The sequence below is a fragment of the Colletotrichum chrysophilum genome (assembly GCF_026319265.1).
Source record: "Colletotrichum chrysophilum strain AFK26 chromosome Unknown scaffold_121, whole genome shotgun sequence".
Classification (NCBI taxonomy): Eukaryota; Fungi; Ascomycota; class Sordariomycetes; order Glomerellales; family Glomerellaceae; genus Colletotrichum; species Colletotrichum chrysophilum.
Genome location: NW_026517408.1, coordinates 89,398 through 109,650, shown reverse-complemented (window position 1 = coordinate 109,650; position 20,253 = coordinate 89,398). Strand labels below are relative to the sequence as shown.

General features: G+C 53.0%; 8 protein-coding genes across 8 annotated transcripts; 3 read left to right on the top strand and 5 right to left on the bottom strand.

Annotated features, from left to right (window-relative positions):
* Window positions 1–879: 879 nt before the first annotated feature.
* Window positions 880–1,713, bottom strand: COL26b_010821 (uncharacterized protein; the record flags this gene model as incomplete). Its single annotated transcript, XM_053183507.1, has 1 exon — window positions 880–1,713. The coding sequence occupies one exon, from the start codon at window positions 1,711–1,713 to the stop codon at window positions 880–882; it is 834 nt and encodes a 277-aa protein (XP_053032573.1).
* A 2,010-nt stretch (window positions 1,714–3,723) lies between these two features.
* On the top strand, window positions 3,724–5,344 carry COL26b_010820 (uncharacterized protein; the record flags this gene model as incomplete). Its single annotated transcript, XM_053183506.1, has 2 exons — window positions 3,724–5,220; window positions 5,300–5,344. 2 exons carry the CDS (start codon window positions 3,724–3,726, stop codon window positions 5,342–5,344), a joined length of 1,542 nt encoding a protein of 513 aa, XP_053032572.1.
* A 677-nt stretch (window positions 5,345–6,021) lies between these two features.
* COL26b_010819 (uncharacterized protein) lies at window positions 6,022–7,129 on the bottom strand (the record flags this gene model as incomplete). The annotated part of the gene is made up of 2 exons (XM_053183505.1): window positions 6,022–6,962; window positions 7,120–7,129. The coding sequence occupies 2 exons, from the start codon at window positions 7,127–7,129 to the stop codon at window positions 6,022–6,024; spliced, it is 951 nt and encodes a 316-aa protein (XP_053032571.1).
* A 1,220-nt stretch (window positions 7,130–8,349) lies between these two features.
* On the top strand, window positions 8,350–10,313 carry COL26b_010818 (uncharacterized protein; the record flags this gene model as incomplete). The annotated part of the gene is made up of 3 exons (XM_053183504.1): window positions 8,350–8,575; window positions 8,694–9,108; window positions 9,161–10,313. The coding sequence occupies 3 exons, from the start codon at window positions 8,350–8,352 to the stop codon at window positions 10,311–10,313; spliced, it is 1,794 nt and encodes a 597-aa protein (XP_053032570.1).
* A 195-nt stretch (window positions 10,314–10,508) lies between these two features.
* COL26b_010817 (uncharacterized protein) lies at window positions 10,509–13,461 on the bottom strand (the record flags this gene model as incomplete). Its single annotated transcript, XM_053183503.1, has 4 exons — window positions 10,509–11,136; window positions 11,195–11,944; window positions 11,998–12,465; window positions 12,521–13,461. The coding sequence occupies 4 exons, from the start codon at window positions 13,459–13,461 to the stop codon at window positions 10,509–10,511; spliced, it is 2,787 nt and encodes a 928-aa protein (XP_053032569.1).
* A 2,122-nt stretch (window positions 13,462–15,583) lies between these two features.
* On the bottom strand, window positions 15,584–16,939 carry COL26b_010816 (uncharacterized protein; the record flags this gene model as incomplete). The annotated part of the gene is made up of 5 exons (XM_053183502.1): window positions 15,584–15,925; window positions 15,975–16,207; window positions 16,267–16,423; window positions 16,477–16,583; window positions 16,639–16,939. 5 exons carry the CDS (start codon window positions 16,937–16,939, stop codon window positions 15,584–15,586), a joined length of 1,140 nt encoding a protein of 379 aa, XP_053032568.1.
* Window positions 16,940–18,193: 1,254 nt separating this feature from the next.
* Window positions 18,194–18,721, bottom strand: COL26b_010815 (uncharacterized protein; the record flags this gene model as incomplete). Its single annotated transcript, XM_053183501.1, has 3 exons — window positions 18,194–18,364; window positions 18,411–18,448; window positions 18,598–18,721. The coding sequence occupies 3 exons, from the start codon at window positions 18,719–18,721 to the stop codon at window positions 18,194–18,196; spliced, it is 333 nt and encodes a 110-aa protein (XP_053032567.1).
* Window positions 18,722–19,863: 1,142 nt separating this feature from the next.
* On the top strand, window positions 19,864–20,220 carry COL26b_010814 (uncharacterized protein; the record flags this gene model as incomplete). Its single annotated transcript, XM_053183500.1, has 1 exon — window positions 19,864–20,220. The coding sequence occupies one exon, from the start codon at window positions 19,864–19,866 to the stop codon at window positions 20,218–20,220; it is 357 nt and encodes a 118-aa protein (XP_053032566.1).
* Between the last annotated feature and the right edge of the window lie 33 nt (window positions 20,221–20,253).

Sequence of the window (20,253 nt, the reverse complement as noted above, 5' to 3'; positions counted from 1 at the left end):
ACTACCGTGTCTAGAATCCCATATCGGATTATTGTCCAAGAAACCTTGACTGTTCCACGTCGTTCGAGCCACACGATCAAAAGTATCGACGACGGACACCGGCAACTTAGGTAGTTAAAGATCTGCTGTAGTATTACAGTTCCAACGACAGGGATTGAGTTAATGTTATAGTTACTATGGAGGAGCTCATCCCGAATTGCATCGGATATACGACGGTTTTCCGACTGATATCAAAGCGCTACGCGGCTGCAGCTGTAATATCAGACGGGATGTCATCGCTGAGAACGCAGCCAGAGAGTTTGAAGAGTGAAGTTAATTGCCAATCAATAAGGTCGAAGACTGTTTGCTTGGTAATGTGCATGGCCTCTCAATCTCTTTCTCCGTGGACTTTTACACTGTTATTTTCCTGGTTCCCTCATACTGATTCCTGCATTAGGACAAGCCGGACACGAAAATTTCGCATACGGCGCAAGTCATGCCATTGTCCATGGAAATGGTGAAGATGGCCAAAGTAAAAATCATAAACGGGCGCAATCCTGCGATCTCATGGCCGACGTAGGGTGCAAGTAAAATACACAAACGATGAGTTGGACTGGTTACAGAAGCTCTAACACAGGTATTCTATGAGATCTGACTACGGAGAAACGCTCTGTGGCTGTGAAATGTGCCACAGCCTCGCAGAAGGCGGAATATCACATGCCGAACACACAAGACAATGGCCCCCGCCCAAACTGACCCGGTTCTCTGGGCACGGTCAATATTGCCCATTTATGTCGGGGAATATCGGTGTTTGCCCGATATTCCGATACGCAACGGCCAGTGTACCGAAATGCCGTGCATACCAGATCAGGAAAGGCTTGAACGCCTCGGTGTCCCCACTTATTCGGCCCCCGCTTCGGTGCCGGGCCACCGGTGAGTCGCCCGCGAGCCTCCGTCCACCAGCAAATCCGCTCCGTTGACATACGTGGCATCCGGGCCCGCAAAAAAGGCAACAGCACCGGCAATGTCGTCAGGCGTACCGATACGGCCAAGAGGAACGCCTTTGATTATGCCCTCCAACATCGATCCCGCGGCTGACTGCATCACCTCGGCGATCATTGGGGTCATGGTGACACCGGGGCTGACGGTGTTGATCCGATTTCCTTGACGGCCCCAAGCAATTGCAGCATGGCGAACGCGAACTATGCAGCCTCTTTTTGAAATGGAGTAAGCGTCGCCTGGGTCTCCGGCAAGGTTGATGTCTGCATGGTTGAGGAGTTCGGTAGCAGAGGCAGTTGCGAAGTGGTCGTCCAGAGCGGAGTTCGGCTTCTTCATGTGACCTGCCATGGAGGCTATCACAGTCAAAGAGCCGCCCGGAGCCATCAATGGCTGAAATGAGTCTATGATGAAGGCAACGCCAAGGAGATTCGTGTTGTAAATCAACTCGGCGTTATTGGCTGCGTTGGACACACCCGCTGTCACCACAACAGTCTGAATGGGACCTAGCTTGGCTGCAGCCTCCGTGAAAGATGCTACAAATTCTTTTTTCGAAACGTCGATTGACTGGGCCGTAAATGAGTGACCGGCAGAGCGGAGCGAGTCTTCGGCGTTTGAGAGGGTTGCAGGGGAAAAGTCGGAAATAAGGATGTGGTGGGACGGACCGAGCCGACGGGCAATGGCAACGCCCATGCTGCCGGCGCCAATGACGGCAAGAACGGGGCGGTTTGGAGACATGATGGGAGAGAAGAGCGTAAATTGAGAGGAAGCGAAGATTGTTTGCAGAACTTTCTGGTCGCAAGTGTCGATTGATGGTGTTAAAAACGACGAAGCTCGCGTTATCAGTCTTCGAATCTCGTTTTCGGCTCGGTTGAGTAGTCGAAGACCAAATTGCCAAGATATGAACCATCGAATCAAAAGTTATCGCATTCGGTTTCGTACCTCGTTCAGATCGGAAATCAGGATGCTACGCTGAGTTGGTGAAAAGTGGTCCCCTGCATGAACGTGGCTTAGACCAATCCAAGTCATCTTCCACGTTGGTGTCAAGCTCTCGCAAGTTCCTGTTACTAATTATCAGCTTTGGAAACAGTCCCATGCACGAAAAGGTAAGAATGTTCACATCAGACTTACTGTGGGGTGAGACCAATCAACTTACTGCTAGAGATCGCAACTCTGCGAAGTATCATCTCAAGTTGCCTGTTATTGGATGTTGTTTTGCTTAGTTGAACTATCTTAAACTTTCTGATGGGGTTGCTGAAATGATTCGGAAACAACACTCACATATCAACTCCGCTTGATTGAATGTAGCGTGACTCGGCAAGTTAATCAAATCCGTAAATGATTTTGGAATAAGCACTAGCAATGTTGGCTGAAACTCTGCTCTAGTTGTCTCAGAGGTTACGTTATCAATACAGACAACATAGTTAATGAATCAAAACTATCTCAGCGAAGCTTCGACTGCGAACATATGATCGGAGAAATCGCCAAATATAGAATTCTCGTGGTATCTTATGCAAGGCCATGCAGAAGTTACTTGGCAATGGAAGAGCTAAGCGCCGGCATCTTCCCTTTCCACTCGTCCGCCTTGCCTTCCGCTGCATCAACAAGCCACTTTGCTAAGGCTCCTCTTTTCATCGAAGATGTCCATCCAGACTCTCCGATCCATCCGGTGAAGAGTTGGTCCTGTCTGTCTTTCTCCCAGCTCTCGGGATCCGAGTCCCCTGGAATTTGAGCGATCCGAAAGACCGTCCAGTCCAGACCCTCGGCCTCGGTCTCAAACAACTTCGCAAGATTCAGCATGTTGTTGTAGATTGGGCCTGCAAAGAGCGACATGAAGATGGTTACCATCGTCTGAAACATGGTCCAATGGTCTTCGGGTCGTTTGATGGACAATGTCCCCATGGCGAAAATTCGCTTGACTCCGTGCTTTCTCATTGCAGGAAAGACAGATGAGCGGTAAATATCTGCAAAGAGCGACGGATCGATCTTCGTATTCTTGATGTCGGGCCCCAAAAGCGAAATGACAATGGCGCTCTCTGACATTGCAGAAGACAAGGCATCCGAATCGCTCATCTCTCCCTTTACAACCTTTAGTCTCTTGTCAGCGCAAGTCAAAAAGATTGTGATTACAGCGGTAGAAACATTGACCAAGGGCCTGAATTACCTGGATGAGTGGGTTCGAGGCTAAGTCATGAGGAATCTTCGCAGGGTTCCTCGCAAAGACCACAGTCGCATGGTTTCGAAAGACGAGTTCCCGAAGCAGACAAATGCCCGCCGGCCCCGTGCCTCCGAGAACGAGAACTTTGCTTCCTGGCATTGCGACAGGAATGGAATGAGCTGGATGCAATGGCAAGGTGGCTCAGACTCATCAAGCGACTCTCCTACGATATAAGACACATTTTCCTCCGCATTGATCTCTGTCGCTATTCCGCAGTCCGACTTGTAAGTCACGATGGCTATCCAGCAACTGCATCAAAGTCCGCCGCCGCGCCATCGCCCAAAGTCCGGCGCGCAACTAGGTTCCCGCGCGGAAACCATTCCGGGCGGGAAACTTTTGCGCGCGGACCCAAGTCGTGCGGACCGCGCCCCGAGCGGGTCTCTTTAAGACCTAACCGTCCGAGTCCAAGGCCAGACGCGCGGAAATCCTCACCTCCTTTTTCAGCTGTTCAGCCATATCTTGTACCACGCCGCTTCCTCTTTCGGAAAATAAAGGGAAAAACGGCCGAAGGGCCTGATCAAGTCGAAAACATGCCCCGTGGCACGTCGAGCTGCTGGACGTGCCGCATACGCCACAAAAAGTGCGACGAAACGCTGCCCGTGTGCAATGTGTGTGCCGGCCTCGAGATCAGCTGCTACTCCGACCAGGAGGTTCCAGAATGGATGGATGGCGGCGCGAGGCAGCAGGCTATGGCCGAGAGGCTCAAGACGGAGGTCAGGAATGTAGCCAAGCGCCGTAGGGCTAGACGGATCTTGCAGCGCATCATCGGAGATGCGGATGACATATCTAGCGACATATTTGTATTGGATCCTCCCGCGCATATCAACTCCCGTCCGGCGCCTCGTTCGGCGGACAACGACAACGAAAGACAAGATGCACCCCGTACGACATCCCGCCGGACTGGCACGCCATCAAGATCATTCACCAATAGCCCTGGCTCTGATTACCCCATCGACCCTCTCCTACAGGAAATCACGCCGCCATCTTTGCCCAATCTCCCTACGGAACTCGAGCAAAGTTACATCATGTCTTATATCGACTACATCTTCCCTGCAGTATTCCCGTTCTACACGCCCAGCGTTCTCGAGGGTGGGCGCACGTGGTTGCTTATTCTTACCCTGGCCAACAAATCACTCTGCCACGTTGCTACTAGTCTGTCATCCTACTTCTACTCCGTGGTACCCGTCCAACAGCGGCCAGAAAGACGGGAATGCGTACCCGAGGCCGAAAACGAAGTACAGAACCAAACATGCATGGCCATGAGGAAAGCCCAGTTTGACCTGAACGAGGTCAGTAAGCACGGTGTACACGGAGATTTACTCACAAGCGCGCGGCTCTTTGATAGCATCGTACATCTGATGTGTCTCGAGGTCTCCATAGCCAGCAATGAAAACTGGCAGTTCCATTTAGACGCTGCGGTCCTTCTATTCAAGCAGATGTTGGAGTTCCCCGGAGACGTTGGGAGCCATCGGTCAAAGTGGGACGCCATGTTGGAACACATGAGACGACTAGCCCACCCCGGTATGGACAATCCGCCTCGGTGGCCAGCGTGGACAGTGGACCAGGCCGCCTTTCGCTTCTTCTCTGGTCTGTTGATTGTCCACGACATCATCTACAGCACAGGAGTCGAACAGATCCCCCGGCTCCAACCCTTTTACCCTCTCGTCCTAGCAGCCGAGGACGAGCCGAAAGAAGACCCGGATCGAAACTGTCGACTAAGGTTGGAAGACTATGTCGGCTGCCAGAACTGGGCAATGATACTCGTTGGCGAGGTGGCTGCCCTTGACGGCTGGAAGAAGACCATGCAAAAGAAAGGAGCGTTGTCATTGATGCACCTCGTCAAGAAGGGGGCGGACATCGAGCAGAGTCTGCGCGATGGCTTAAGCCGCTTGGAGACAATTGACGCAACAGCCAGGGATCATCGACCGCCATGGCTGGCCGACTCGAATCAAGCCCATGACGAGGCAGAAGCCTGCCACTTGGTCACGCAGATCTGGGCGCACGCAGGGCTGGTATACCTCCACGTGGTGCTTTCCGGATGGCAGCCAGCCAACATCGATATCGCTGACTCTGTCGCTCAAACGATTGAGTTATGTAGGAGACTAGGAACGCCACGGAGAATTCATACGCTTGCCTGGCCGTTGGTTGTAGCGGGATGCCTGGCGCAACCTGAGCAAGAGCCTGCGTTTCGAGAGTTGTTCTCACACATGGGTCCCTTGAGGTCATTTGGCTCGACAAAGCTAACAATAGATATTGTGGAAGGTGTATGGCAAAAGAGGGAAAGTATCGCGGCCGACTCTTGGGATGTTGCGGCGTGCTTGAACAGCCTCGGTCGTCGAGTGCTGCTTGGATAAGGATGTGTTGGAAGATACACGCCAATCCTGACGACGGCAGGTTGCCGGCAAGTAATTGCTCCGTGGCGAGAGTTGCCATCAAGGCGGTTACTAGAAGTCAAATTCCCAGTCTCTTAAACGGCATGATTTGTCACTAGTCATCCACCAGAAAGGCATCGACCACAGACCGACGGACGTTTCTCAAAGCATCCCACCGGCCCAGCCCCGCGGGATCGCGAGGGTACATGCAAGCAAGGAGGATCGCTGGTTTGGTTAGAGAAAAGGTATGCCTGCAATGAATAGTTGCATCCATATTACATCCGCATTGCGACGTGAACAACGCTGACGAGCGAGGTACACAGGACTTATACAATCGAGAGTTCTACAACCACGGGCGACCAGGCACCTACCGACCACGAACGATACCGCGCAAAGTCCTTCTAAAAACATTTATCGAATCTATCGATGGCGCATGTGATATCCTGGATCGAACCATCACAAAGCGCGGCCCGTATACGACTCGTACGCTTGGTTCATATCCTTGCTTCCCTTGTGGTCCAAGGGCACCATCGCGATGCTCGTAGACTCTTGCTCTTGCTTGGGATCCAACTCAGGACTGTATCGACGTCCGATAAGGGCCGTGTCGTCATCAAACTCTCCATCTCCAGCTCTGGTGTTCGCGAACTGGCCTCCGCCGCCTCCGATGTGGACATACTTGTGCTGGCCCCAAGTCTGAACCCTCTTCAGCAGGGTCAGTGGCCTTGGGACACCACCTTGGACGTTGCCGCTTTTGATATCCCGTCCCCCGGTAATCATTCCGCTGGTGGGACCCTTCGGTGCTCGGGGGTTATGTGTCTTGATGCCCATCAAGACCGATGCCAGGAGGGAGAATGCGAGGGCGATCCAGGTCGGCACAAACAGCAACCCGAGCGCAGAGGAGATGCCGATATCGTTGAAGTCTTCATTGATGGCGTCGTCTACCTTCTTGAAGATGACTGTCGCCGCGATTGATGCCGCGAGAAGACAGATTGTGGCCATCGCAGACAGGACGACACCCGCGAAGCCAGCCCTGCCGCAACGACCGCTGATGACCGAGACAATTGGAGCCAAGATGGTCAGAACGAACGCGAAGATGTACGTGACGCCAAAGAAGGAGGATGTCTTGGCATAGCTGTTCAGGGCGTCGTTGAGGTTACCGGATAAAGTCCCAGCGATCGAGGTCGCATCAAGCTTGAGGTCGCTGCGTGGGTCAAACCAGTACCCGACCAGACGCGTGGTACAGACCGTCACATCATTGATGTGCCCGCAAGATCCGAGAAGTGTCACATAGTAGACGTCGAAGATCTGAAGCGTTGCTGGGGTTGCATCTTGCCCGACGAGGTCGGCGCCCGAGACTCTCGAGAGATCTTGGAGGTACTGCGATCCGCCGAGCTTCGCTGGGATATTCAAGTTCGTAGCATCAACCTATTGAGTCGGTTAGAGCCATAGAGATCCCGAGAAACAAGCATAGGGTATCGCCCACCCGAAGGAATGAGAGTTTATCGCCAACCCCAGGCCGCGAACCTGATGCAATGATAACCACGATCAACATACCCACAACCATCGATGCCAAGATCGGCAGAAAGGTGAAGGCAGGCACCCTGCGAGTTGGTGCAACGTGTGCCATACCTGCGATACAGAGGCCAACAACACGGAATGAGTTGAATAATCGAGTTGATTTCGCGACGTATGGAATGTGGCGGGTTCAGTAAGCAGAGAACGCGGACGGTCCAGCTACAAGTACGTGAAGGTCTCCAGGCCTGCCAAGGATGAAGCAGGCAGCCCGGAGGCAGACACCAATCCCCGGAGTAACGTTTGATGGCCTCGGATCCAAGGAACCGTTAAGCGTGATGCCAAGTTGGAATCTTTGAAGTGGCGCATTCACGGGAGATGAGCGGCGGCTGATCGCGTCCGAACCAGCTCACTGGGCGCCCGTTGGAACAGTGGCACTGGCTTAGGTCTTACGTGAGCTCTCGTCTGGTGTCTTGTCTCAGTCTGTGCGGCCATGTTCTTGTCATTTTTTCACACTTCTTCATGCTTAATTCACTTATTTGGTAATCGTCCATCGTCTGAATCTGTTGGATCAATAACCGAAAATGGAATTCAGCCCAGCCCATCTTCGGATGATGATCAGGCCGGATGAAGGATCGCAACATCACCGCTTGGCAGGCAGACCTGATCTCGAAGTCATCTATGGGCGTGGTCGAAGGAAGCGCGGCAATTCCAGGAAGCTCATCATTCCGCAGCAGGGGTTCGCTCTGTCACATCTCGGACGGCGGAATAGACGTTATCCGCGTGGCACAGCATCCGACGGACGTTGGTACAAGGGGCTAGGTGACGACCGGGCACTGGGCTTAGGGCTCATGGTCCAATTGAATTCGCCCGTCAAACAGATCTCAGATGTACGAAGGATCAAGAGACTAATCTGTAGCCGCTGCATCGTCAGAATGCTATTCTGAAATTCCATCCTCTCCCCAGACGCTTAGACGCTTGGTCAGCTCAGCCCTAGTGCGACCCCTTTTTGTCTTTGACTGGTGCGGGGAGCGTGGCGTAGACTTGGCGTTGACCTTAGTCCCTGAAAGCTGTTGGTTTTGTCTTCTTGGTGTCACGATCAGTTCTGATCTGGCCCAAAATGGCTTGGGAATTTCCAAGTCGGCTCGAGGAGAGAGCTTGGCTTCAAAAGAGTGTGAAATATCACAGCTATCCCTGCGTGGCATGACGGACAACTCTTCCTGAGTCGACACCCATCACGAACACTCGAGACTCTTATGTTTGTCTGCAAACATGAAGTCCATTTTCTCGTCACTGACCGTGGCCGCTGCAGTTCTCGGCGTGCAGGCCGCGCACTTCGATGTCAATGTCGGAAAGAACAACCAGCTCAAGTTCGAGCCAGAGACACTCATTGCGAACCGTGGCGATACAATCACGTATCACTTCTTCTCCAAGGCAAGACTGCTTCATCAAATCGAGAAGAATGTGAACTTTGCTAAGATTTCCTCAGAATCATTCAGTCACACAGTCTTCATTCGATAGCCCCTGTAGTCCGCTGGCCAGCGGTGGCTTCTTCTCAGCCTTTGTACCTTCAACTTCCGATTCGGAGTGTGCGAAAACATTTTTCACAATCACAGTGAACGACACGAAGCCTATCTGGATATTCTGTGGCCAGGGCAACCACTGCCAGCAGGGTATGCTGCATAGCATCAACCCGCCCTCGTCAGGAAACACCTTTGACGCATTCCGCGACAAGGCCAAGGGTGCCGGTCCGAGCAGCTCTCCTCCCGATGGTCTGCCTGTCGGCGGCAAGCGTATCTCGCGGGTGGACGTGGGTCTCAACGGAGCTCTCACTTTCAGTCCGAATGACATCAAAGAGCCTCCGAGGACGTATGTTGAGTTCAGCTTCAACCCACGAAACCACTCAGTCACGCAGTCGTCTTTTGATAAGCCATGCGAGCCATCTGTCAACGGCTTCAGTAGTGGTCTCATCCCCACAGCTCTTAGTCCGTCCGGGGTAACCTTCAGTATTCTAGTCAACGATTCCAAGCCGTAAGACCTGATCACCTTGACGTAAAGATGCTTTCCGCTAACTACGACATAGCATCTGGTTCTACTGTGCACAAACAACCGGAACTCACTGCCAAAAGGGTATGGTCGGAGCCATCAACGCCCCAGATCAGGGCAACACACCCCAAGCTTTCACAGACCTCGCCTCCAAAGCACCTCCCAGCACCCTGCCTCCCATGGCTCCCCTCGGCGGCGTCCTCCGCGCAAACAGAACGATCCTTCCGATGGTGAATTCCGCCGTCGTCAACGTCTCCGCTCTTACAGCAGACATGATCGCCTACATCCCCAAGCCGGGTGACAACGACCAGTACATGATGGGCAAAGCCGGTGGCGGCGCAATCACGAACTGGAACTTCGGCACTAACATCAGCGACGCGGCCGTGGAACATCTGCAGCTCATCCAGTTCCTCGACAACATCCTCCTAAAGGTGCTATTCGAAGGTTACGAGAGTCTGCAGACGGGTGGCAAGTGGGCCAATGTCTACCCCGAGACCATTGTCGAGACGATCGGGACAATGGCCGCACAGGCGTGGGTGCATCGCGGCACGGCGACGGATTCGCTGCAGCGCTTTTCCAAGACGGTGTTGAAGGAGTGCGCCTACGCCATTCCCGACCTTGACATCGATGCGTTCCTGAGCACGACGCTTACGATATTGCTGTTGGAGATTGGACTGATTATTGACGCGACGGCGCTGCTGGCGCCGTCGGATCCGTGGCTCATACCGGCCCTGGCGACATCGCTCGGTGCCAAATCGCGCATGACGGCCGTTATCAACCTGATGCAGAACCATATTGCTGCGGCTGCGCCCCGCGAGGTGTCTATCCCAGCCGAGTTGGTGTACTCATATGCCATGCACCACTACGTGTCCTCGTGCCCGGACAAGTTGGCCTGGGACAAGCCATTTGCGAAGTTGGATATCAAGGGTCAGGGGTTAGACCAGGCCCAGAGGTTGATGGGCGTTGATGTGCAGTGGGAGGGCAAGCATGATGGAGACTTGTTCCTCGCCTGGCTTGGTGCGTGGGGAGAGGTTAAGTTTTCGTCCATTGCTGATGGCAAGTCGTCCGTGCCTGAAGGTTTATATGGTCATGTTTGGGCTGTTGTCACGTCGAAGAAGGATATCAAAGCCTCGGAAATTGCGGGTGCAGCGATAGCTGGGCCTGAGATGATCTGGGTCACGCAGCCTTGAATACGTTTGTCCTGACATAATTTGATATAGCGGCGGAGTACATAAAGGAAGAAATGAAGCCATCGGATAACGTGACACAGGTAGAGGGAGATCATCATTGGTGGAAGAATTTAGATGCCACATACACTATCATTACGCATTTCGTATGCATGCTCCTATCCAAGGCGCCTAATGGGTGCCAAACTAAGTGGTTTTCTAAGCGGCAGTTGTTGCGTTGCCAGCCGCCTGGTACTTGACGATGAAAGGCACCGTCGTAAACACATCCCAATCTTCCTTCTTCTCACGATCTCCGTAGATTCTGAGTGCGCTAACTCGCATCTTATACACACCAGGTTCGAGAACAGTGCCGTCGGCAAGCAGGCCGTTGAAGTACGCTCGTTGGTCAACACGCGTAACGTACGGAAGAGGCCAGCCGGCCAAGCTCCCGAGGTTCTCCTCCTTGCCATTGACAACAGACAGGACGTCGACCGCGAGTGAGGCGGTGCCCACGGTAGGTTGGATGTAAACGTTGGGAGTGGCAGACTGGTCACCACGGTCGGTACGAGGAGGGTTGGCAGGATCTGGGCGAGCGATGGTGTAGGTGCGGTTCGCGGGGACGACGCCGTTGTACTCGGCGAGGTAAGCTTGCGAGGCGGTCAGGACTGGGGTGCTGTACATGCTGCCGACCACGCCGAGGTACGGCACGTTGAGTGAGGGGGCGTCGGTGGTGCTTGTGAGGATGATGTAGCCGCTGTACACCGGCAGGAGGGTCGCGTTGAGGTTGGAAGGGGGTATGCAGGTGACGGTCAAGTCAACCGAGCCACCAGCGGGAACAGTCAGCTTTCTATGGAAGGCGTTAGTCAAGGTGAAACAGAAGTGGTGATGTCAGCGACATGACTTACTCAGAGCTGAACTGGAGGTCCGCCCACTCCTCGATGATGGGGTTGGGGAAGGCGGCCGCTCTCAGGCGGTCGGAGGTGGAAATGAAGGTGTACATGGTCACAGCCTTGCGGTGGCTGATATCGAAGACAAGGTCTGCGGATCCAGTGTTCTTGATGCTGACGGTGGCGTTGCCGACGAAGTTGTCCGTGTCATTAAAGGAGATGGAATTGACGCTGAGCTCGGCGGTGGAACGGGCTGCATCAAATGCCTGGACAATACCAGCGCCCTGTTGCGGGACGGGGGCAACGATGTCAGAGTGAGCTGTGGTGCCATCATACCAGTCGAGCTGCTTCGCGGTAGACGAGAGGAACGAGGCGAGGCGCTTGGGGTCCTTGGTACCATGAGCCTCGGCGAGCAGGGCGTAGATGGCAGCAGTCATCGGGCACGACATGCTCGTTCCCGTCATGACTCGGTAAGAGCCCAGGGCAACAGGGTAAGTAGACAGGATGTTGGCACCGGGGGCGGCGAACTGAGGGCTCGCGTCCAGTTCCCATGTCGGTCCCCAGCTGGAGAAGGTGCCCATGTAGCTGCCGCTGCTGTTGTTTTCGAGGTTCTCGAGGCGAGTCTTGGTGTTGTTGGCATTCGGGATGGAGACAGCGACAGCTCGGCCTTGGTCGAGGAGAGATAGCCACTGCGTAGACTGATAAGGCGGGACAGACGCGACGCCTAGGATGCCATCGGAGTAAACGTACTGCTCATCGCGCATGGTTCTGGCACATACGTTAGTTGATCTATCATGACCATCAGACATGCTCACACTTACGTGTTGTCGTTGGTGTAGTAGAGGATGTAATGTCCGCCCTTCGCTGCAACATTGTTGCCTTGGTCGTTAGGGTAGCAGCCGGTCGCTCGAGAGTCGGGGAACTGCAGCAGGGCGATCTTATTGCTAAGATCCGGCGTATCTTCCGGCAAAGCACTGCAGGCGTCGCCAGTCCAAAGCTGAAGGGACAGATCACCAGTCAACTCGGGAACACCAGGCAGGTAGCCAAACTCGGTCTTACTGCTTCCAGTAGAATTCGAGTCAACAGTGAAAGTGCCGGCGTTGAGAAGAGTGGGAAACAATGCGTTCGTAACGGCACCGATGCCGGCAACGCCCCGCCCTGTTGCCGGAGTTGAGGCGTAGAACATGCCGGTGCCACCATCGTTGCCCTCAGAGATGACAACAGGAACGCCGGCATCAACAATGCGGGAAGCAACAAGGCCCCAAGCGTCCTCAGCCCAACCGGAAGCACTGTTGAACTCGTCAACACATCGTCATTGATGAACAGTCGCCGGGTATGACTTACTCTCCATCAGAGCAGGAAATGATATCAGCTCCCTCCTCGAAAGCCCGGCTGAACGCAGCAATTAAAATCTCGTTGGTCCCCGAAGCAGCGCATCCCCATGCACGGTAAGCAGCCAGCTTCACTCCGGGAGCGGCACCAGTGAAGCCGTACTCATTGCCTTCGAGCTGAGCGGCGATGATTCCAGCAACGTGGGTTCCGTGGCCCACGCAGTCGTCCATGGGGTCGGCATCGGGCTGCGCAGGTCGAACGCCAGGAAGAAAATCGTCGCCGGTAAAGTCCCATCCGGCTTCGACGAGGCAGCCAGGGCCGAAACAGCCTCCGAGGGCGGGGTGCGTCCAGTCGACACCACTGTCGATAATTCCCACACGAATTCCCTTACCGGTGATGCCCTGTTCGCGCAACTTGTCGACCTGGGTCATGATGTGAGGGGAGAAAGTGTCCGTGGTCGAGTTGCCGGGAGCACCGCCCTGACGCTTTATGCGGGCGTTCGCAGTTGCGGAGCCTTGGTTAGGGGCACCGTTATCCTCGGGCAGGTCGAGCTTGATGGTCTTCACGGGCCAAACATTCTTGATGCGGGAAGAACCAGCCATCTGGCGACGGAAGAGCGCGCTATCATGGTGCGCTGCGTTGGACTCTTTGACTTGGAAAGACACACCCTTGAAGAAGCGGTAGCTCATCTCCATACGCGTGTCGGCATCGATGCCAACGGCCTTTAGCGACTCAAGGAAGCTTGAAGGGGTGTCGTTGTCGTCGGCGAACTCGACAATGTACGCGCCCTGGAGCAGCTCGCTGCGGCTCTTCGTCGTCTGGGTGTCGTCAGATTCCGCTCTCGGGAGGTGAGCCGGCGCCGGGGCATCCGCGTAGATGCGCGGGTGGAGCGGCTTGGCCGTCGCTGCGTTGGCGCCCAGGATGGCCGAAATGATCGCGTGTGAGACCCTCATCTTGACTTGATCACTCGCTCACAGGATGTAGGCTAGCGGGTGAGGAGACGAGAAGAAACAGATCGGGCGCCATTGCGGGTGCAGCCGTTGATATACACGGGTAGCCCGCACCTCGTCATGGGGGTTGTTTATCGGTTGATGGAGCAGATGACACGAGTTGGAGATGAAGAACGGCAAATACGAGCTTCGTTCGTGATCTAGCGCGCAGATCCCCGGCTTTGCAAGGGGCGGCCCCACTGTTGAAGGTGTGCCCCTCGCGTGAGCCGAGATCCCCGACCTTGGACTCTGAAGAACGATTGAACGAAGGCGTAGTTTTTTGTAGAATGGACCGAAAGAACGACTACTCGTGTATCGATCCAAGTCATGGCTCGACATATAATTCTATTGTTAGAGGTCTTCAGAACCTATTGCCTTCGATCTTTTGCTCGCAAACAATGACTCTGTTCAATGTTCTTGGGTGGGTCCTCTCAGCAAGTTTATAATGCGCAACTCTCTTGACACTCCTCCGTATTCCGAGGGTATCCATTTAAATAGAGTAAGGTAGTATTCGCCAAAGTTACCGAGCCGTCACTTTACGTGCTTGGGCAGGTGGGCAGACGGTGCATCTCCCCACGAGGCGGTTGTCATGATGCGCCCTCGAAATGAAGACTTGAGGTTTCGATTCACATCGGGAAAAAAAAATCAAGGCCTGTCGATGACATAAATGATTACTATCAGAAGTCTAAATACACCTTAACTTGATTTCGCCCTGCGAAGTTGCATGCCCGTCGTATGAAAGCCGCCTCAACCCTTCCAGTCTCTCGCATCATTCAACAGGGCTCCGACCTCATGAGTCCGGTCATTCGCGCGCTCAATCACGTCGTATTCATACATAGCTTTCCTCCAGTCTTGAATCTCGTCCACGAGACGGTTAGGATTTTCTCTTGCTGTTATGGCGATGTCGTCGAAGAATTCCTCCAGCCTCTTCCGTCTCTGCCGCTGTGCTTGCGCCGCTAGTTCACGCTCTGTGTGCTGGCTCTCAAGCTCAGACCTGAGCCTCAGAATCAAGTTATCGGCTCGTTGCAACCCCGCATTCTGGTGCGCGAGACAGGTCCGAAAGGCCTCCCCTGCAGACATTTTCTGGCCCTCAAAGTCAGCATCCGCAAAGCACTTATCCATCTGCCTAGTCTGGAGCACTTCACTTGAAGTTTCAAACTGAGAAGAGTTGTAACCCGATGAGATGTGCGATAATTCTGGAGACTCGCCCGAGGAGTTTGACGTCACATTCGACGGCAGCCCGGGGGTTGGCGGGCAAAGTGGCGAGCGCATGTCTCGAACTACCTCCTGCATTAAGGAAGATGGACCGTGTACCTTTTTCGGCCTAGCGCGCGGCTGAATCTTTTGGGATCTGTCTGTGATATCTGCACTCCAGGTATTGACATCACGGCGCAAACGCTCTTTGGCCCTCGCAGAAATAGGCTCTCTGGGAATCGGGCTGGGGTCGTATACGGTTGGAGTTTTGTTTGTGTCCGCCTCAGGGAATGCCCTCTTGGCCTTTTCGGTGGCGTTGAGCCGGGGCTCAACACTTTCATTTGTACTCATTGTAGGTTTGATTGCGAAGATTGCTCACTAGCGTAAGAAGTTCTGACGATGGTTCCTCGACAGCTGGGGTGCGGTGTTCGCTCTTATGTATCAAATCTAGAAAAGCAGCGTAGAGAAGTGTTGGGAACAAATACATTGTGAGATCATACACACAAAGAAGAAATCACAGTGTCTTCAACAGAATGGCCCATCTTCAAAATTGCTCCTTTCATTGTTCTAGCTCGAATTGCACGACCATGGCCAGGTTTACGCCTTATCTTGCAGTCTGAAAGGACTCGGCCAAAGGTACAGGGGAATTGGCCCCGGCTTCAAGCTTGTTCTTCAGCATGTCTTCTGCAAGACCTTGGATTGATATGATAAAGAGGCTGTGTCAAATTTCTCTGGTTACTCACGTTCTCGTCACTAGTAGTGACATGCGGTACTTTGTTTCAAGATACATAAGCTGAATAAGATCAAGAATACGTAAGTAACAGCCTTACGGGCCTTCAACGAGGTGGCCACTTGGAGATACTGTCATGCTGTCTCATTTGGCACACGCTTCTTACTTCCACAAAATAGTTGTTCCCGTGTTGTGCGACTCTCTCGCCAGCTCAATAATCCTGATCGCGTCGCGTGACTGGGTGGCCTTCAGCTCGAGCTCAGCTTTACCATTAATAGCGTCGGCCAGGTTCTCATAGATACCCAGCCAGCGCCCAGTGATGCTGGGATATCTACCAGTGTACTTCTTCGTCGCTTCATCGTACTTCTGAACCGTTCCATCAAACTCCTTGTACGTTGTAAGAATACCACGCAGCTCGGCTGGTTCCTCGCCGAAACCGGGCTCAAGCGGCTTGCGGCCCTCGGCAATTTGCTCCTCCTGAGGGCAGGTGCTTCTTTGTTGGAACTGTGACGTGTCAGCGGACGATGTTTCGTACAAATGGCGGGCAACCAACCTTGAGCCATGATCCCTTTGTTCCCCTCACGAGATGTTTGAGTTGCTGGGCCATGGGCGTGGTTACGGAGGTCTTGACGGTCACCAGGAGGTCCTTCTGCGCTCCATCGTACTGCAAGACGATTGTGAACGAGTCTTCCACCTCGCTTTCGATGCCGCGCTGGGCGCGGAAGAAGCCAGTCACGGACTTCGGGCGTCCGAAGAGAGTCACTGCCTGGTCGATGCTGTGTGTTCCTGTATTTCGACACGATTAGAACAGTGTTCTTGGGGCCTAAGCTCGATGTTCAACTCACCCAGACCGAACGCCATGCCATCGCCCGGAGTGTACTCCTTCTTGTTCATTGAGCTGAGCCAAGGAGGAGATTCGAAATCATAGTGGATCTCGGCCTCCTTGATGTCGCCAAGTGCATCTTCTTTGATGAGCTTGCGCAAAGTTTGGAAGTCACCGTCCTGCAGTTTCGATGAGCCAACACGATATCATGGGGTAACTCAAGAATACTCACCCATCTACGATTCTGGAAGCAAGTCAAAATGAGGCCCTTCTCCTTGGCGATTTGAATAACACGGTCTGCTTCTTCAGATGACCTTGCGAAAGGCTTGTCGGCGATGGCTTTAAAATTGTCAATCTCCGATCGCATAATCAGCTGCATTGGATAGTGACTTACCATGTTTTCCCGCCAACAGCGCCTTCTCTGCGAACGATGCGTGCGTATCAGTGTGGGTGGCAACCACGACGAGTTGAATGTCCGAGTCGGCGAAGAACTCCTCCGCAGTCCGGTAGTGTCTGATGTTGGGAAAGTCGACCTTGCAGTGGGAGCCCGCAGGCGCGGATGACAAATCGCTCGGAGCTTCCGCTCTCTGCAAGATCGCAATCACCTCGTAATCTTTGTTGGCAGTGATGAAAGGAAGGTGGAAGCTCTTCGCGGCGAAGCCGTAGCCGACGACACCGACTTTGATGGTGGACATAATGTTTCTTGTGTAAGTTTTCCGTTTTTACTCTCGGGCGGCTGGATGAATCCTACAGAATTTCGAGAGTTCTGCAAGCAAAGAGCTGGCTACCTTCATTTATATCCCATCTTCTAAGATGCGGGGTGTTGGTGCAGCGGCGGCTCGGCGGTGCGGGATGACGGGGTGTGGCGGAGAGGACCCACCTCAGGCCGACACTCCGCGGACGACTGGAACTTCGTTTTCGCGTAAGTTGTAGTACCGACTTCAATAATTATACTTTAGTTTTGTATCTAATGATTTGCCAACTAGAATCTCAATTATATCGGACACTTCCCAACCAGCCAATGCTCTTCTATTGATTGCAGGGAATTTTTGAGTTGAGTCTCGCTGTTCTTCTCGTTTGAGATACATCGCCAAATCTCCTTCGCACGCATGGTACCAAAATCTAAGGTAGGCAAAAAAACCTCCACCCGCACACGACCAATCATTCATGACATGGTTTTAGCCGCATCGCCTCAAGCCCCGCTAATTCCCCAACTGCTAGACTTTCCCGATCGAGACATGACTAACAATGAATGACGTTATTGAAGCTATCCCTCACATTTACTCCAGATATTTACCGAAGACCAATGCAAGTTGGATGGGTTCCACCATGGACCCAGGGTGGCATTGCCCTGCCAGTCTGAATCGTGGGACTCACTCTAGTGAACATAACCCGGTTTCTGTCCGTATACGACAAAGCTAGACAACAATAATCAGCAGAAAGCCCGGTTTTCACGGAGCGGTACAAGAGCGGTAGCACTTACATGTCAAACAACAAATGCATATCCCCCTGTTTCAGCTCCTTCCTAACAGCCGCTAACTCAACCTCAACCTCAACCCGCGATCTTCCCAAGATGTCGCAAAACAGCTTCAGAGTGAACGCCTCCAGCCCTTCCAACGTGATCGCCAAATTCATCATTCCAAGATCTTTGTAGTACGGATCCCTCGGCCAGGGACCTATGGGACACTTGAACCCCCGGGCGAAGACGCCATTGAAACCTACCTCCTTCACCATCCCTTCAATTTTGGCCGCTGGGGAAGGGTCGCGGCCCATGCTTCTGCAGGCGTTGGCGAATGCCTGGTTCCACTTCCAAGTAGCATGTTCGGTAGTGTATGTGCTGTCATCTGAGTAGAATTCGGTGTCCATCTCCTGGAATTCGGCGAAGCCTCCCGGATTTAAGTGGCTGATTCACGGTCAGCTTTCCAGAAGTCCCTGAGCAGCACCGCCTGCTAATAATATTGAGACTTGACGTACTCGTAGATATTCTTCACCAACTTGGGCCAATCCGCGATGGACGCAGCCATATACCGACACATGATGAAATCGTACTTCCTGTTCGCAACCCAATCACTTTCCACGTCGTCTACCTCAAACTTCACGTTCGGGGGAACCCTGCACTCCTGCATATTAGTCTTCGGACAGCCTTTCTAACGTGAGTTCACTTACCATTCTGGCTGAATCGGACTCAGATCGTTTCCAGTGACCTACTCTGCTTGTCAGGTTCTTGCTTTCGCAACGCAGGACCAACTGTTCATCTGACCTCTGCGTTTTGGAAAATATCACCCATCTCCACCGCCCCTTCGGGTGATCAGCCATCTCTCAGGTGTTGGAATGAGGAAGCTCAGCTACGTACAGATTCCCGTGCCTGTGCCGATGTCGAGCATCTTGTGTATCCTCTCCTTTTGCAGTGGCGCAAGATACAGTCTGTTGCCAATGGTTTTAACGATCATGGCATGAGCTAAGTCGAGGCGATCCATTTCGTACTACATAGGTCTCGTCAATGGATTGTAGTTTCACTGTAAATAATGGATAATCATACGTCGTCGTTTGGGAATGCGTAGGCTGCGAATCGTCAGCGTTCATACTTGCGATGTAACTTGCATCGGCTGAAACCTCGAAGCCGACTTACTTCCGGGGCGGAATGCATGATACCGACGGCCATATTCAACAGGATAGTCGACGACACTTGAAGTCAGCGACGCGCTGTAATTTGACCTGCTCTCGAGTAAGCATTCCTGATCCATGGGTCGTTGGAGGCTTATTAACTTGCAGTCTCTCATCAATTGATGCTGCATCATCCTCTCCCTGAGGCAACATTAGCACGGGACCTGAGTCGAAATTGAAGTGCTATGCAAACGTACATAAGTCCGAGCCTCAGCCTCAAGTTGATCCATCTCGCCAGTAGACGCAGTCTCGGGCTGCAACCTGCCAAGTGGGACGGTAGAAAAAAGGACTCGCGCATCAGCGATAAGACGTCGGGGAAGTGGTGTTTCGCTCTCTGCGGGGTCGTAGAAGGTACGCGGCCGCCGTGCAGAGTTCACGAGTTGAGTTCGTCTGGTGTTTCCAACCGCCCGTTTCCTTCAGAAAGATAATCCCCGTGTTGTTAGAAATGACAAATTCTAAAGCGGTATCTCGCACTGCTAGCAGTAGTCCACTGACTCGGATCTCATGCGTTTGTCGAGTGGGAACATTGAACGGTCGCAATGCCGGCTTAAGGACTGGTTCTTTCTTTATCTGTGTTTCCTGTCGGTGAGGATCGAAAACACAGCTATTGTCTTCTCGACCTGAACGACAGTTTGTGAAGGAACAAAGAACATTGAATATTTCTCGTGAAATTGCAAGGAGTAGGTGAGTTTCGAGGGAACAATTGATTCTACCTTCCAGGTTACTGTTCATTTGCATTGAGAAGAATCAAGTCCATCGATGCAGAGCAAAGCCTTTAAACAATGAACTCGACTATTGGAGCCGAGTCGTATTAATAGCCGCTCTTTTCCACGAGTAGAACTTTCTAACTCTTAACATAACCAATTTCCAACAGCTTATCCGAGAAGACAAATCCGTCTTTCCACTCACCCAGAACCCATCGCAAATCAAACAAACCACCCCCAAAGCAGACATAATGGCCTCCCACAAGCCAACTTACGCCCAGGCCCTCGCCCACGCAAAAGTCCTCCACGACGACTTCCAAACCGAACTCGCCGCCTTCCGCCAGAATCTCAGCTCGCACTGGGACAGCTGTAAGGACATCCTCGAAACCTTTGAAGACGGGGATGATTTGATTGGGGGTCGGGAAGCGGACCGTGTGGAGGTGAAGAAAGGGCGGTACACAGATGATGAGTCCGGGACAGGCCAGGGCAATGGTGAACAACCTTGGGTCTTTGAAGAGTATGACCCCGGAGCTTCAGGCAAGGCTGGCCCTGAGGAATGGTGGGAGGATTCGGAGAAGAAAGAGGCGAATCTTATTGATCTGAGCTAGAATAATCATGTATTTCAGCTATTTGCTTGGATA